The following is a 16,327-nucleotide window of genomic DNA, read 5'->3' as shown; positions in this document are numbered from 1 at the left end:
TTGGGCGAATAAAAGCACGTCAAAGCTTTGTGTTTTTAGATCATTTTCAATCAAAGCCCATTACTCTCATAAAAAACCCTTCACATCACGTCGTCTAATAAACCGCAAATATTTCGTTCGGATCCCATTAACTTCCATCACACATCCCCCGTCACTATTTCAATACATATTCAAATAGAAATCAATTAACTTGTTTTCACAATATCAACTTGACATAAAGAAAAATCAATGAATATTTCTGTTTAATCAAACATACGATAAATATATAGAAAATAAGAGAGATAGAGAGAGAGAGAGAGGTAGAGGCAAATAGAGTGAGACATATCAAAGAAAACGAATGGAAATGTATAAAACAACTAAAAGAAATATAAACAAAATATTTATAAAACAAAAACAAAATAGAAATTGAAATTATTTCGCACAAGTTACAAACAGAATATAACGGCGTCATATGTATTTTCCAACAATAAAATATGGGAACGCATATTAATTTTTTCAATTCCCCGACAAGCTTTTGATAAATAATTAAACAAGAAAATATGAATACCACGAGAGATAATTTGTTAAGACATTATAACTAAAAAAAATAATAATATTACGGTCCTCGATACACACCCGCGGAACAAAGAAAGACAAATGAGGAAAAAATATCTTTGGACGCCGCAGCAGACTCATTTCAAGGAACACAAAAAATGTACATTCGTATATAAAATTTGAGATGTATTTATAATATAAACCAAAGAAATATAAAACAAAAATTTCTTTGTAATTTCCATGTGGGTGAAACGAAATGAGGCAAGACTTACCTCTAAAGGCAGCAACAGAATCTTCTATTTCGTCGGCAATATCTTCTTCCTCCTCTTCGATTTCTTCGTCGACGATATCCTCTTCGTCTTCGATTTCTTCGTCGTCGTCTTCCTCCTCGTCGTCGTCCTCGTCGAAAAGTTCAATCTCTTCGTCGTCAACGTCTTCTTCAACAATCTCCCCTTCACTAACAACGTTGTTATCGCCGTCAACCTCCTCTTCCTCACCGCCGTCTTCTTCGTCGCCTTCCTCTTCAACGATAACTTCTTCTGTATCTTCGCCTCCCGATTCTATATCACTTAAATTTAAATTTTTATCAATGTATTTTCCACCGGCCCTGTTATTAGTTGATGACCCTTGCAAACTATTATCACCACCTGCAGCCGATTCGGATAGATTTTCCTGCGAGTTATTTAATTCGTTGCTTAGATTATTTAAAAATGTCTGATAGTTTCGTAGATTTTTACGATATTTTGAAATTTTATCCAGGTGTAAGGAAGTTGGCGATGTGACTTGTTGTTGTTGTTCGGCGACTGCTTTAGACGAAGTTGTTGCAGCAAAACCTTCTACAGCACCCAATAATTGAGTTGGATTTGAGGAGGATGATAATGATGATGATGGTAGTGGTATTGAACCTGCTGATACTCTTGTTGATGATGGAGAAGCTTTTGAATTTATTTTAGCTTTGTTTCCCACAATTGATAAGAAATTTTTGTTTGTATTCTTTTGCTGCTTCTTATCGCCCCCAGTTCTGGAGGGACTACTACTACATTCAGTCAAAGGTTTTGTGTTATTACGCGTCGAAAATGTCGACGACGGTGTTGCAGTGTCTATGGAACTCTTATTATTGTGATTTCTATAATTCCGTTTGTGTCTCGACGATCCAATGGACGACTTGAATTTATATTTTTCAACAGACCCACCAACGGCGGAGGTGGCGTTTGGTTTTGTTTGTTGTTTACTTTGTTCTCGCTGTGGGACTACTAGCTGTTGCCCAATCGTCTCAACACTGCCACTATTTTCCAAACTCGCGTCAGCAAATGCAATGGTATTTGAATGACCAGTTATTGCTGCTGATGCGTCGTTGCCTTCGTTTGCTAATGCAGCAGCAGAACTTTGTGTGATGGCTCTCTTCTTTGTTGTGTTTGAATCCGACGAGCGACTGTGGCTGACTTTGCGAGTTTTACGATAATAATTCAATAAATTGCTCTTACTGCTCTTTTTGTTGGTGTTATTTGATTTTGTTTTTGTTGCAGTTGATGTAGTACTTTTCTGCGATGTGGTTTTAGTTGTATCTATAGCCGATAACGATGAGGAGGTTTCTGCTATGGCCTTTGTATATGATGATGAGCGTCGATGACCGTGGTGATTTATACCACTAATTCCACCACCAACACTTCTTGTTGCCACTGAGGGCTCTTCGGGAGAGACAGTTTTCGAACGAGTTCTTTGTGCTACACAATCACTACCACGTTGCTCCTTTGGAGTAGAATATTTGCTGCTGGTAGCACTGCTATTGCCGCTAGTTGTTGAAACTGGAGTCGAATCAATATCCTGTAAATTGCTATTGTTCTGATTATTCAAGCGACGTTTCTTTAGGGGTGAAGATAGATCTGTTGGATATTCGCTAGTAGCCGAACCAGAGGCTAATATAAAAAAGAAAAAAAAACAAAAAAAAAAAACATTAGATTAGAAATGTATTTGATAAGTGTACTGGTTGGTATACAGCAACAACAAACAAAATGGACTAGCCAAATCTAATTGCAATATTATATAATGATCAAAAAATATTTCTATTTGACTTGGGGGTTGTGAATCATAAAAAGCACTCAACACTTTTCTTTGTCTAAGATTTTGTGAAAAATTAAGAAATTCTAAAATAAAACGCCAGAAATAATATTAGCCGCTATAACAATTATTGTAGTATCTTCCAGGGATACAAAAGGAGATACTAAATGATTTGAATAGTTATACAAAATTCAAAGACTTTCGACTATAAAAAATGGCTAGTCGACTTTTGATGTTAGCCAAAAAGATTAATCGATTTTCCTAATCGACTTATAACGAACAAATCGAAAGATCTGCTGAGAACTCATCAAAAAGTAGAAAGTCCCGAGGACAAAATCCACTTTTAAATAATTGCACAAATAGAATGTGGACGCTTTACCGTGTTAGTTTCATACTCGAACCAAACGCCTATATGACAAGTATTGACATAGCATTAAAATGCAAATAAAAAATAAAAGAAAGCTTGGCACAAGATTAGTACTACTATCACTTGTCGCATATCAAGTAGGTCGCACGAAAATATTCACCAATCATTGATATCGTAAATTACATAGGGACTGCATTATTAGATAGTCTTATACATGACGATAAAGGACGCGTCATAAACAGTATGACAAAATTAGTAAATCCCATGCTATGGTGGAGAGTATAAATAATATGTTCTATAATAAATGATAGAATTGATATTTTTGTTAAAACCCTTCTATGCGAATAATAAGCCAAAAGACAAGAAGTTTTTTTTTAAACTCGACTTGAGGCTTCAAAATATTCTTCTAATAAATTTTAACTATATATCAAATATCGACTTATTTCGAAAGGTCTTAACCTCAAATTCTATAAAATCTTATTTTGACGAGCGTTCGTTTGTTGATTAATTTTTTTTCTAAGAGCTAACTTAATGGGATCCTCGTTCGTCTATAATTCAATTTTGAATAAAAGACATATTTTTTTGCACGTAGGATTTTGAAATGCAAAGAATATTTTTATATTGACTCAATACTCTAATCTACGTATGCACGTTTTTCTATATATATATATATATATATCAGGGATGGAAAATACAATTTTTAAGAAAGTACAAAAAAGGTATTTTTTGAGCGGAAAGGTACTTTTTACTAAATTTCAACAAAAATTTCACTGGAAAATTATTGTCAAGAGACTAAATTTTAAAGAAAATAAAATTTTGACAAAAGTTTCTATATAAATAAAATTTTGCAAAAATTTTCTATAAAAATAAAATTTTGCAAAAAAAATCTGTAGAAAAAAAATGTTGCAAAATTTTTTCTATAGAAATAAAATTTTGCAAAAAATTCCTATAGAAATAAAATTTGTACAAAATTTTCAATTGAAATAAAATTTTGACAAAATTTTCTATAAAAATAAAATTTTGCAAAAATTCTATATAGAAATAAAATTTTGACAACATTTTCTACCGAAATAAAAAATCGATAATATAGAATCGCATTCTTTTTTCGACTAAAACATTCTTGAAGTTCAATAAAATCCTGTTTTTGACTATTTCTTTTACAAAATCGAGATTTTCTTCCCACTTGAACATGTCTGTTTTGCCATATTTGTAAAAGACTATTAGCAAATAAGGTCGATAAAGACTTTCTCAAAATATTAAAATATTTTGTCAAAGCTATTGTACCATAAATCTGATATCGACTCAAAAATGTCTACACAAAAGGTACTAAATCATTCGCGGGGGTACTACGGTACTGACCGGGGTGAAAAAGTATTGAAAAAAGTACTATAGTACTACATTTTCCATCCCTGATATATATACATGAGGCCATTGCAAAAAGCAATGAGGAAAATAAAAATACTTACAAGTTGTGGCCTTTTCGCTGTAATGACGTTTACGTTCAATGCGATTTGTGGGTGGTGGTGTTATAGGTGAAGCCGGTGAGTACACAGCTGAAGATGTCGAGGCGTTAAATGTGGAGTTACGTGATGAAACACGTTTGTTGGCTTTACTTTTACTACAACTGCTGCTATTGTTTTCTGTGAACAGCAATGGTGATTGTTCCCCCTGCTTGATGCTACGACTATTGTTTTGAAAGTCTGGATGAGCGGCTGAGGAGCGTGACTTGCTGCGTGATTTGCTTCGCGAACGTTTATCAACGGCGACAGTTAAATTGTTACTGTTAGAAGAGGAGCGAGTGGGAGATTGTGTTGCAACGTTTGAACTTTTCGGGTTGCTTGAAAAGGATTCACTTTGTTGTTGCAATTGTGGTGAGGTCTTCTGTTGTTGGCGTCTACCACGTTTCGATTTGGCCTTATTGATGGGTGTCGTCGTCGGTGTATCGGTGATTGTTATACCCGTTGTTGTTCTTGTTTTGGTCGATGCATGTGCTATGCTGCCGTCGTGCCCCTCCGTCACTGCAGAGAGCGATTGAGTACTAACGGACTCGGCCATAGACGACACTTAACCGCACAATCAATCCCACTAAACATGCCCTCGACGCAGCTCTTATTAGGGGTTTGTCAAATTTTAGATTATCCAAAACTTTAAACTAAAAAATATATATCCTAATTTGACTTTTACGACGTTTAGAACCTAAGATTTCTTAAACAGTTTATTTTATTATTTCGAGATCACTTTAGATTTCTCATTCCGATTATGAATTTCTTTTTGAATTCTTATTTTAGGTTCCTATCAAATATAGATTAAATAGGTTGATACACATTTATGTTTCTTCATTAACATTTTCACTCATATATTAATATGTTTATTTTTTTTTTTAATTACGCACTTGGCAGATTTTATTACACAAAATTCTGAAAATATATAGAACAAAATAATTGTATTAAAATATGAATTAGATTTCAAATTAATATTCTACAGAATTATAAAAAAAATGATTTTTAAAACAAAGCCAATGTGTTAGTAACAAGAACACTATAAAGTCAGTAATGAAACCGGATGCACATTAAACTTCCAAAATCTACTTTCAATGGCCTTATAAAAAAGAGATTTCAAATCTCGAAAAATTTTGATTTTGAGCGTAATGTAAACGTACTATAAGAAAAGAAAATAAGTTGCTTTCGAAGTTTTGTCTGTTTAATAAAAAGTCTATTGCAGCTACTGAGAATTTGTTAATTCGACAAACCAACTGCTGAATTTAAATATTGTGTTTGAATATTTTGTCTGCTGAAAATTGCTATTTCACTAAAAACAGTTTTCTATTCCCGTAATATAAAACTGTAGAATCAGCAATTTTTAAGGTTAAATTTAAAGATTGTAGCTATATTCAAAAGGAAAACATTTTATTTTGCTAAAACACTTTAAAAGTTCGCATTAGTTGCATTAACCACATTTTTGATGAGTGGATTTTATAGTAGAAATCTATTAAAGGTTAAAAAACTCAAAGACGTTCTTAATTGGTCTAAATACTTCCAAACTTATGTTTATTTTTTTTTTTTTGTGTGTACATATTTCCTGTTACAAAGCTGATGACATTGTCCTCGGATATTTTTTTGTGCATTGTGAGTACATTGTGTATAACAATAATAATTCAGGGATAAATCTCATAGCGATAGAAAGCCAATTCTCAGTTTATACTACATACTGCTGCCATGGATTTGTTTATGCGTTTTCTCAAAATAGACCATTGCTCTTAGGGGATAAACATTTAGGTTTGAATCTACGTATCTCTTACTCGAGTGTTTGCTTTCAACCCCATTTGACTTAAAATCTTTTGTTTAAAAAATAAAAGCAAATAAGGAATGCAGAGCAGTTATATAGTTCGCTATATAGAGACAGAGGCCAAACAAGGACCTAGCATTGAAAAATCTTACTTTTGCATTTCCTTTGTATTGGATATTCAAAAAGACGAAGAGGAAGAAGCTTGCGGATAACAATGAAAATACCTGATGTTACTTCTTTGTTTAGTCTTTTGTATTAAATTAGTTTCACATAAGGACTTCTTCTGCACAATTTATTTTTTTTAGCACTTTACAACACTGATTTGTTCCGTCAAAAAAATTGCTTTATATCTAAAGATTTTACAGTTTAAGACCTTTATACTGCAAATTATGAAGGAAATATTTGTGATATTTTTCATTTTCTATTCTAGATAATTTATGCAACAAATTTTCTAGATAAAATTATTCAACAACAAACCTTCATTCAAAGAAAAGAAAAAAAGAAGGAAAAAAACAACGTATAACAGACACTTCAAACAAATTTTTCTTAATTCATTAAAACCAAAATTTAAGGATGAAAGTCTTATCCCACTTTTGAAGTTTTTTTGTCTTTCATTTGAGGATTCAATATCTCAAATAATTTAAAAATTATTTAATATTCAACTACAAAGACATCGTATAGTTTAATGGAAGGATGCAAACTAACGAGATAAGAATCCTGAGTGCAAAAAAAAAAATAAAAATGCCTATCCTAATTTAAAATCTCAACCAATTTAAAGATTCTTCCCGGAAACCCCATAAATGTTTGTTTTCATTAAGGATAATGTGCTTTTTTTACCAAATTAAAACATCTTTTGAACTAAGATTGTGTATTCATTATATTTCTAATATCGTAATAAATGATCTTTCTATTGGCACTTTTTGAGCCATTTACTTTTTTTTGTTTTTGCGGAATACGTTATTATACGCACTATGTCCACTCTATATCCCCTTTTATCTAAACAACAAAGTCAATACATATATATATGGGTTTCAGCTTTTAAATGTCCTTACAATTGCATATTCGCTTCAATTCCTTTCGATAACCTCTAGACAGTCAAAGTGAAAATGTTTTAGTAACGAGACTACCATCCCAACCAAGCAACAAACAAACCATACCACCGAATGACTTAATATTAATACTTGGCCATACATACATAGGTATATAGTTTAGCATATACATTTCACTATGTATTCAGGGGCTATGTAACCGAGGTAGCTACAACAACAACAATAAAAAAACTTATTCTATATACATTTTTTGTAAATGTACGAGGCGGCTTGTTGAGAAGAATATGACTGCGGTAAACAAATTGGAAGGGGGACAAAAAAATGGATCACACCATCGTGTGTTGTTGAACTCGTTTTTGAATTTGTAAACGAACTCCAACATAAGTTTCACTCCAGATGTCATTCTTTAAATTACCATCAATTGCAATTGAGGCATAATTCATTACTGTGAAATCAATTCAAGTTGAGCCTGAAAGTACGAATGTCTAATAGTTATGGAAATATTTTACATAAAATATTTCCATAATTGTGTATTCTTTTCCTGTTATCTAGGTTTGATTGGAAAAGGTTAGTTGCTGCCTCTTCATTCAGGATTACTTAGACTATCACCGGAAAGAAAATGTTGGTTAACTGATTTGATAAAAAATATGAAAATATTTTTCGACAAGTACAATTAACCTTCTTAGACATATTTTAATGAATTTTCCTTGTATTTCGAAGAAAATTGGAATTAGCATTTGTAAAAATGTCCTTAGCGCTCAAGATGGACACATGTTTGGTAAAATTGTGAAACTCCTCATATTGGAAAAATTTTAAATAAGGGTCTGTTCGAAATCGAAACTTTTCACTACCATTGGTAAAAATTTGATATAAATCGATGTGAATATAATTTCACTACACTAGCTAGTAAGAAATTTGACATTTTGTTTATTTCAAAACAAATACAAATTAGTTTTATTTGTTAAAGAAATTAGTATAGTAGCAATTATTTTGCTCCCTAACAAAATTTCAACGAATAAAAATAAAATTTAAAGAATTTTAGCTATTTAACGATTCATACTACATAGTGGAAAGTGATCTAAATTCGCTAGGATTAAACAAATTTGACTCTTTAGTACTTTTTAAGTAAAAAACGTAGCATGGTACCCGCGCAGTGCACCAATGAGAAAATTCCCAAATCGCACACTACCAGAATGAGATCATTGATAACGATTTTATAGATCATCGTATCTCACTCGTTTTATAAGAGACACCACAGTTCTACCATTTGGATAACAAAATATTCTCAAGAACCCAATCTAAGCCATTAAAATCTATATACCCCAAAAATTTACTGAAAATAATTAAAAAAAAACTAGCCAAAACCCTGATTTAAGTGAAAATATATAGATATATACTTGAAAATATATAGATAATGGCTCAAAATTTTAAAATTTTTTGTACATACGTATATATTTTTTATAGGGAGCACAAATGACTGCATATATATATGTAATTTCTTTTTAAAAATTCTCTGAACAATTTTTTATATTTTTCTGTGTTGACGAATTAACTAAGAACACCTGACCCTAGCAAACAAAAAAATATATAAACATTAAAATTCTATTACGTCAACTATATAAGATAGTATTTCGAATGAAATTTTTCCAAACAGGTTGCAATTCTTCCAATGTTTAATCACTTGGTAAAAAAATAATAAAATTTCTTATTCACTAAAACACACCACCATGGATATTTTCCAAATTTACTTCTAAATATTTTGTAGTTTTCTTTCCTTTATAAATCAAAGGACGGAAGAGGGTGTTAATGTGTGATGTATCTATATGAGAACTTGGAAACAGAATGAGAAGTCCAAATACGAAAACTAAATAAAGAAAACGACATGGATAATAAAAGTACTCAAAGAGAATAAAAGACTGCAAGTCAGTGAGAGACTGGGAGTAAGGGAAACAGGTATTGTCAACAAATTCCAAAAACCACTCAATGTCGTCAGTGAGTGGGGAAATTGAGAGGGTAAGAAAAAATCAGGTTTTTTATTTCTCTTTATATTTGTATTCATATGTATGTAGTTATTATATTTACAATAAAAAAGGGGATAATTAAATATAAACCAACAGCTGTTTCATCCAAATAATATTTGTAAACGGAAACAATAATTTTATTATTGTTTATTACAGTTATTATTATTCTAATGTTCAAGATTTATTTTAGCAAGTAGTTTGAGAATATTATCTGTGATTATACATTGCCATTCATTACCTTGGTAAATGAGTAACTGTCAATTATCTGTGTTTCACTATGAATAGACTATATGTGTCAAGTTGAAATAACCAAGACTTCAAATGTTCTAGTTATATTCTTACTACTTACAAAATATACCTAGTAATCCCCATACAATTATGAAATGACAAAATTACTTGTCACAAAGTAGAAAATTGAATATGATTTTCAACAAGGGAGAGAACGGGGAGCGTAAGATTCTATGTGAGAGAGTAGAGTGGTATGAGAATGAGGTAAATACATTTCATGCATACACACACATGTATATAAACAATTATTATTTGAGTGTTTATATTTCCAACACACCACCATCCTAAAGAAGACTGCTGATTGCCACCACGAGAAAGATAAAAACATGTTGAAATCAGCTGTTTTCGTTTCGTATTTAATAGTTTGTTTATATTTTTCATTGTTGTCTCTTTCTTAAGTTGTGTTTATTTTTGAATTTTTTTCATGGTGTTTTACTTTGATTTCTTCATTCGCAGCTGATGTCTGTAGATATGTACATATACAATATACATATAGATATATACGAATGGATGTAAGCCATGCACATGAGGGAAGAACGACGACATCATTATCGATGTTATATACGGTATGGAACGTAGAAATGTCTTAGGTGGTATGTTTTTGTACATGGGTGTGTGTACATCGAGTCATATGTGGGTAGTTTGATATGTCGTATTGTATAGATGGATGTGACCATTTGTGTACCTACTGATATAAGCTTTATCGTCTGTCTGCTTTTTCATCTCTATATGGGATATATGTATATTTATTTGCAAAGTGCGTTCAAATGGTTACAAAAGATATGAAACAAATATCTCGCTATGTTTACAAAAATGTTAGAAAATTTTCCAAATATTGAATATTGTTTTTGGGTAAAATAAAATGGTATAAGTGAACTTATCTAAATAGTTACAAATTTTCTTTTCATCTGATAAGCAAACTGTTGGGGGCCTAAAATAAAACGCAAAATAATTTCATAATAACAAATAGACAAAATTTCAACCCTGATGTCAACTGATTTTATGTACAGAATCATTCCTTTGCTCAATAAGAAATATACTTCGTCGTAAAAAAAATTCGTAAAGAATGGTAAAAACGACAATGTTGGTTTATTCATTATGCTTCGCATTAATGTTGTCATTGGAGAGAATAAATGTTGCAAGTAATCACAAAAAAGGTTATCTTGTAAAGGGGCGAAAACGAATACAAAAGTGCAAGTAGAACAAATCTAAATGGGGAAAACACAACCATCTCGAATGACGATAGGCGAAATATTCTTCCTCGACGAACGAGTACAATATTCTTAAAATTTAAAAGTTCAATTTTTTTCGACAGAAGATACACCTTTCCCCTGTTTTTGACTTCAATATTGCTTTTGTTTTATTTTGGGCTTTCCTTAAGAAAATCGATACAAATAGACTAATCGAACTTATGTTGTATAAAATCGTGTTTTTATTGTGACCAAAATCGATAATTAACATTTAATGAAAAAACTATATTCGATTTCGAAAGAGGAGTGGGATTTAGATCTTTACCATATTTTCTATGAGATAAATCGCAGTACTCTTTTTTGTAACTGTGCTGAAACTGACCACAATTTTCCAAACTACGACCATTTAAAGTGCTGAATATTTTTCGAATATAATAGAAATCCGCAAAAAGAATAGATTAGGATGACCCTTTAATTAATAGTTTCAATTTTATTTCATATTATTTAATTTCAGAACACAGAATCGTATGCTTTTGATTTTCTGCGCTTCCAATCATATATCAATTTTAATTGTAGACTTTCACTATGAAACATGAACATCTGAGTACAAGTTATTGCATACGTAAAACAAAAATTTTGATTAAATGAAATCCAATTCAAGTAGATATTTATACATATAATTATACTTAAAAATAGCATAAATATAGCTAAATAAATGAAATCAATCAATCAAGGCATTTATCGATTAATCGTTACCATTTAAATAATCGAATAATAAACACGATACTAATATAAAAGCAAAATTATTCTTGTAGAGTAACAAAAACAAATGGAAAAGCTAATTTGAAATACTTTATTAAGTACAAGAACTAATTTTATTAATTATCGAATTAAAGTGGATTGAATTTTATTTTTTATCTCATAATGATTAAAATGCCTAATTTTAACTATATACGAGGGATTACAATTATATCCGTTGTACGGTTTAAAAGTTGGTTAGTCAACCATGCTTTAAAGGAAAATTGTTTTAAATGGAATAAATTTCTAATGATTACATATAATCATACAAATATTAAAAATGGTAGGCATTTTTAAATCTTACACGAACTTTAGTGTCTTCAAAATTATTTAGACATTGTAGGCTTATAACCGAGAATAAGGGTTAATTCTTGTATAGATACACAAAGTCGTTGTTACTGGCTACAATATTTTTTAACATAATAGCAGCACCAATATTAGAAAACCTACATCTAATATTGCTACCAAACCATTGGTATCCACGTTGGAAAAAAAAAAAAAACAAATACAATACCAAGAACACACGGTAGTGATTGCATTGACAAGTTGCTAGTTATACAGAATCTCAGGTTTTACTTAGCGTTTTAGTGAATATGATATTGTATAAAGTGGTTGGCGGACGGGCTAAGTTGTTTCGCTAGCTCCACGTATATGTGGCTGATTTTCGCTGCTTCATATCTGACTGACTTGGCAACTATAATCATAAAATGAGTTCAAGGCCGTTTATGTGGCACACACCACCATCAGCACACATTAGTAGCAACACCAAAAAGCATAATCAAAAAATACACTACCGCAAATTAAAAAAAAAAAAAAACACCATACCCCAAAAAGCAGCCATATCAAAATAATTCTCAATTTACTCGGACAATAACAGCCAAGGTAGAATTAACACAAATAATAGCTAGCGAAAGAAAAGAAACTGAATAAATCATAATTTGTGTACTCTCTGTAGACGGTGGAAAGACGAATCCAAACTCTAACCAAACCGACTAGTCAAGTAAATTTAGCAAACAAAAAATATATACACAAATAATGTACATGTGCGTATTCTCAAAGCGTTATATTGCAATAATGAAGGAAACAAATAGTAGGAAAAAGAGAAAAATAATGCAGCATGGTGGTGGTGTTCTTTGGTAAATCTGAGAAATTAATCTAAAAAATAATGGGTTTAAATTTCCCCAAATTTATGTCTGAATAGAGTAGCAAAATAAATTCGAAAGTTCCGGTAATGTTTTCTTTAAGCTTTTGAGTTTTAATCCGAATTTTCTTAATACCGTAATTCGGAGTTTTGCTCAAAACCAAAATGCAGAGGTGTTTCTATAAAGATTTATCAATATTTACTACTATCAAATATCCAGTTCAATAAAAAATATCTACCAGAGGTGTAAATGCGAGAAGGAGAGCATACTGATATAATGAAAATATTGTAAATTTTGGAGTAATCAACCACCTTCTTAAGTCCCGAGCAATGCTAGCGTAGCTTAACACTGCACACCAGTGTTAGTAGGCCGATTAGATTCTGAATTGAAGAAAACTGTATCCTACTCATCGAATAACGTTAACTTTTGTTTTATAAGGCACCATTTCATACCTCCCCACAGTTTGGCTACGAAGAGCTCACTCATTCACTTTCATTCTCCTGACATTATGCGATGTTTTTGTTTCCACCAATAAAAATGTCGCTCACAAGATTTGAAATTGTAATGAGAATCAAAAATTTGATTTGAAAAAATCGGCTGGCTGATTTTTCGTTGTTTTCATCGTTTAATAGGTTGAATTTGACTTTCGATTTAAAAAAAAAAAATTGAGAATGACTTTTAACTACAGCTTTCATTAATGATTCGACTTTTGATTAAGGATATGAAATCAGTGTCAAAAATTCCGACTCGTATTATTATGCGAGTTTTCGACTTTGTAATAAGCTATATAAATAAAGTTCGAATTGTGTATGAAAACGTCTTCAAGGTAATACGAATAAGAGATAAAAGTTAAACTTGTTCTGTTTTTATTCGTAAGTTGGTACTCATGACATAAATTGGAAACTTTTATTCACCGACTACATAAACTGTCCTAATAAAATCATAATAACATATATGATGATGATTATAAAACAATGTTGTGTCGTAGATGGAATTTTCCTTATCAGATATGGGTAATGCAGTAATTTCACAGTTAAACAAAGAATATGTATAATACGAGAATCGCAAGGGGGTTTCCTAAAAAACTGAGTTGCGGTACGCAATTTTGGGTCATTATTATGAAGAAACAAAGACAATATTATTTACGCCCATGAACTGTGTATGCTGGATAAATTTTCATGATAATCCTTATCCTTTGCAGCTACCGAAAAAGATTTGCATCATATTTCTTTATAAATTCAAAACCGTCTTATCGACACTTGTTAGTAAAAACCGATTATTCTATTTTCAAAAAATTCAAAATCGATATTCTAATTTGAAGATTGTTAAAATTGAATTGAAGATTGTTTTGACAAAAAGTCAATTTTCACCTTTTATTGAAATTCGTGGATTTTAGCATAAAGAGCTAGATCACGTTCACTTTGCATTTCACATTGGACGCTTTAATTTTTTTCGTTAAAGTTCGATTGCCCGAGTAAAAATTGAGATCTAATTTGATACAATTAGATATGAGTAGATCCGAAAAATTATATGAAATGAAAGATCTAATAATATCTAATTACTAAGGAAATAGGTCTGATCAGATCTCAATATTGGCCTAGATCTATCTATAGATATGTAAATATATCTATCCTTATATATAATTGTATCTGATGTTAGATCTGAAATTATATACATGTATATCTAATTAATCGCTACTTTTTTTAAATGAATCCACACCACTATGTTTGAAAATAATCGGAACAAGTTAATTGCTTGCTAGGTACAAAGAAACAAATTCGACTTCCAAATTAAGTTAAATTTTAAACTGGTTTCCAAAAAAGAAAACTTTAATTTTCACCATGGCGCATACTGTGTGAATTAAGGCACTAGCCGTTCGGTGATGGAGCACATTTATCTCCACGTTAAAATTGTAGGAACAACATATTCAAAAAAATCTCATGAGGCTGATATTTCTGTTACCATTAGTCAGAGTAGACCATGTTGTTGTTCCATTACTCTTTAAGCTCTCGCTCTCTATCTAGCTATCTCTGTGCACGCAATACCACATACATACACTTACAAAAATTAAACAACTATAAAAGAAGAAACAACCAAATTGTCTCTACCTCAGAAGAAACAGACTGCGATGCACAAAATCTACAATCAAGTGGGGAAAATCAACAAAAGAATATTTTTAAATTGGTCATTTTGTTCACCCAAATTTCTATAAACAAAACGCTGATTTTTTCCCCGAAAATGCCAACACCTCGATATTTTCGATTATATCATCAACATTTACGGATTTTAATACAAAATATCATGAAATTCAGTATTTATTTTCTGTGTTGTTGGATAGAGAGCATACGACGTATGTGTACATAAGGTTCATACATACACATTTCCACACAATGATATGAAAAGGCAAAAACATGGCGACAAGGCATAAAGTGTGCGGTGGCTGGCTTAAAAATGGCAAAGAAACGACGACTACAAATTCAACGAAAGCAAAGAAAAAAATTGAAGGCGAGTTTTAAAAATCACTAAAATTGACCACAAATGAATGATGGAACACGAGTAAAATGATTTCGAAAAAATAATTTATGTTAAATTTAACCCTTGTAGAGTAGGAAATAATAATGTTAAGGCCTGCCTTGATCTCCAAACAAAGCTAGATAGATGGTTGGCTGCTCTCGATTTTATATAACTAGGCATCCTTGTGCGAAAGTTGTGTATCTACCTGAAATTTTCAACGCTTTCTCAATGCAACCTCGGCAATTATGCACTTTGCCAGAGTAGACTTTATTGTTGTTTAATTCGTTAATAATACTTTATTAAAAAAAACACAAAATATGGATTTTTCATTTACTTTTTTCTATTTCTTTGCAGACATTTGGGTTATTCTTTAACACTATACGTTTTGATGTTCTCTTTTACTTCATCGATTGTATAGCACTCTCTCATTTCTGCTGATATAAGTATATATTTTTTGAATAATTTTCTGTTTTTTCTTCTTGTCTTATATTGATTATTTATTCATTTCACCGAACACTGGACAACGTTTCACTCGCAATACCAAATCAAGACTGACACACTTGATTTTCTCTAGAAACCAGTTGAGTACACAAATCACTCATGCTCATTTTCCACTCAAACAGTGCACAGTGGGTACTTTACAAAATGCTTTAGTGACTATTTTTAGCAGTAATGATGATTGTTCCCACATCAGGGTTAGGTTAGGTGGCAGCCCGATGTATCAGGCTCACTTAGAATATTCAGTCCATTGTGATACCACATTGGTGAACTTCTCTCTTATCACTGAGTGCTGCCCGATTCTATGTTAAGCTCAATGATAAGGGACCTCCTTTTTATAGCCGAGTCCGAACGGCGTTCCACATTGCAGTGAAAGCACTTAGAGAAGCTTTATAACCCTCAGTTATAACACGGTGGCTCCAAATCAGGGTTGACAAAGTTGATCCCTTTTAATTATTTTTTATACTATTTACGACGACACATTTGGTACTTTTTTTCAACCTTCAAGTCATAAATTAATATATGAATGTTATTCAAAATCAATTAGGACATTAATCTAAAATCGTATAGAAACTGATGTGTA

The 16,327-nt window shown here is 31.4% G+C and overlaps 1 protein-coding gene across 4 annotated transcripts in view; it reads right to left on the bottom strand.

The window, feature by feature from the left end:
• The window catches only part of ctrip (E3 ubiquitin-protein ligase ctrip), a 33,948-nt gene extending 18,155 nt beyond the window's left edge, over positions 1–15,793 (bottom strand). For 2 of the 4 annotated variants that reach the window (XM_075289063.1, XM_075289066.1), the window contains exons 1-3: positions 15,581–15,793; positions 4,426–5,376; positions 807–2,450 (exon numbers count right to left, since the gene is read on the bottom strand). In XM_075289063.1, the coding sequence (XP_075145178.1) occupies positions 807–2,450; positions 4,426–5,014 (2,233 nt within the window). In that variant the 5' untranslated portion in view covers positions 5,015–5,376; positions 15,581–15,793. Of the gene's footprint in view, positions 1–806; positions 2,451–4,425; positions 5,377–15,451 lie in introns of all 4 variants that reach the window. The other 2 variants (XM_075289064.1, XM_075289067.1) reach the window with 2 other exon arrangements.
• Between the last annotated feature and the right edge of the window lie 534 nt (positions 15,794–16,327).

The sequence above is a fragment of the Haematobia irritans genome, chromosome 1 (genome assembly GCF_050003625.1).
Source record: "Haematobia irritans isolate KBUSLIRL chromosome 1, ASM5000362v1, whole genome shotgun sequence".
Taxonomy (NCBI): Eukaryota; Metazoa; Arthropoda; class Insecta; order Diptera; family Muscidae; genus Haematobia; species Haematobia irritans.
Note: the sequence above shows the minus strand (reverse complement) of the source record. Positions and strands in the feature narration are given on the sequence as shown.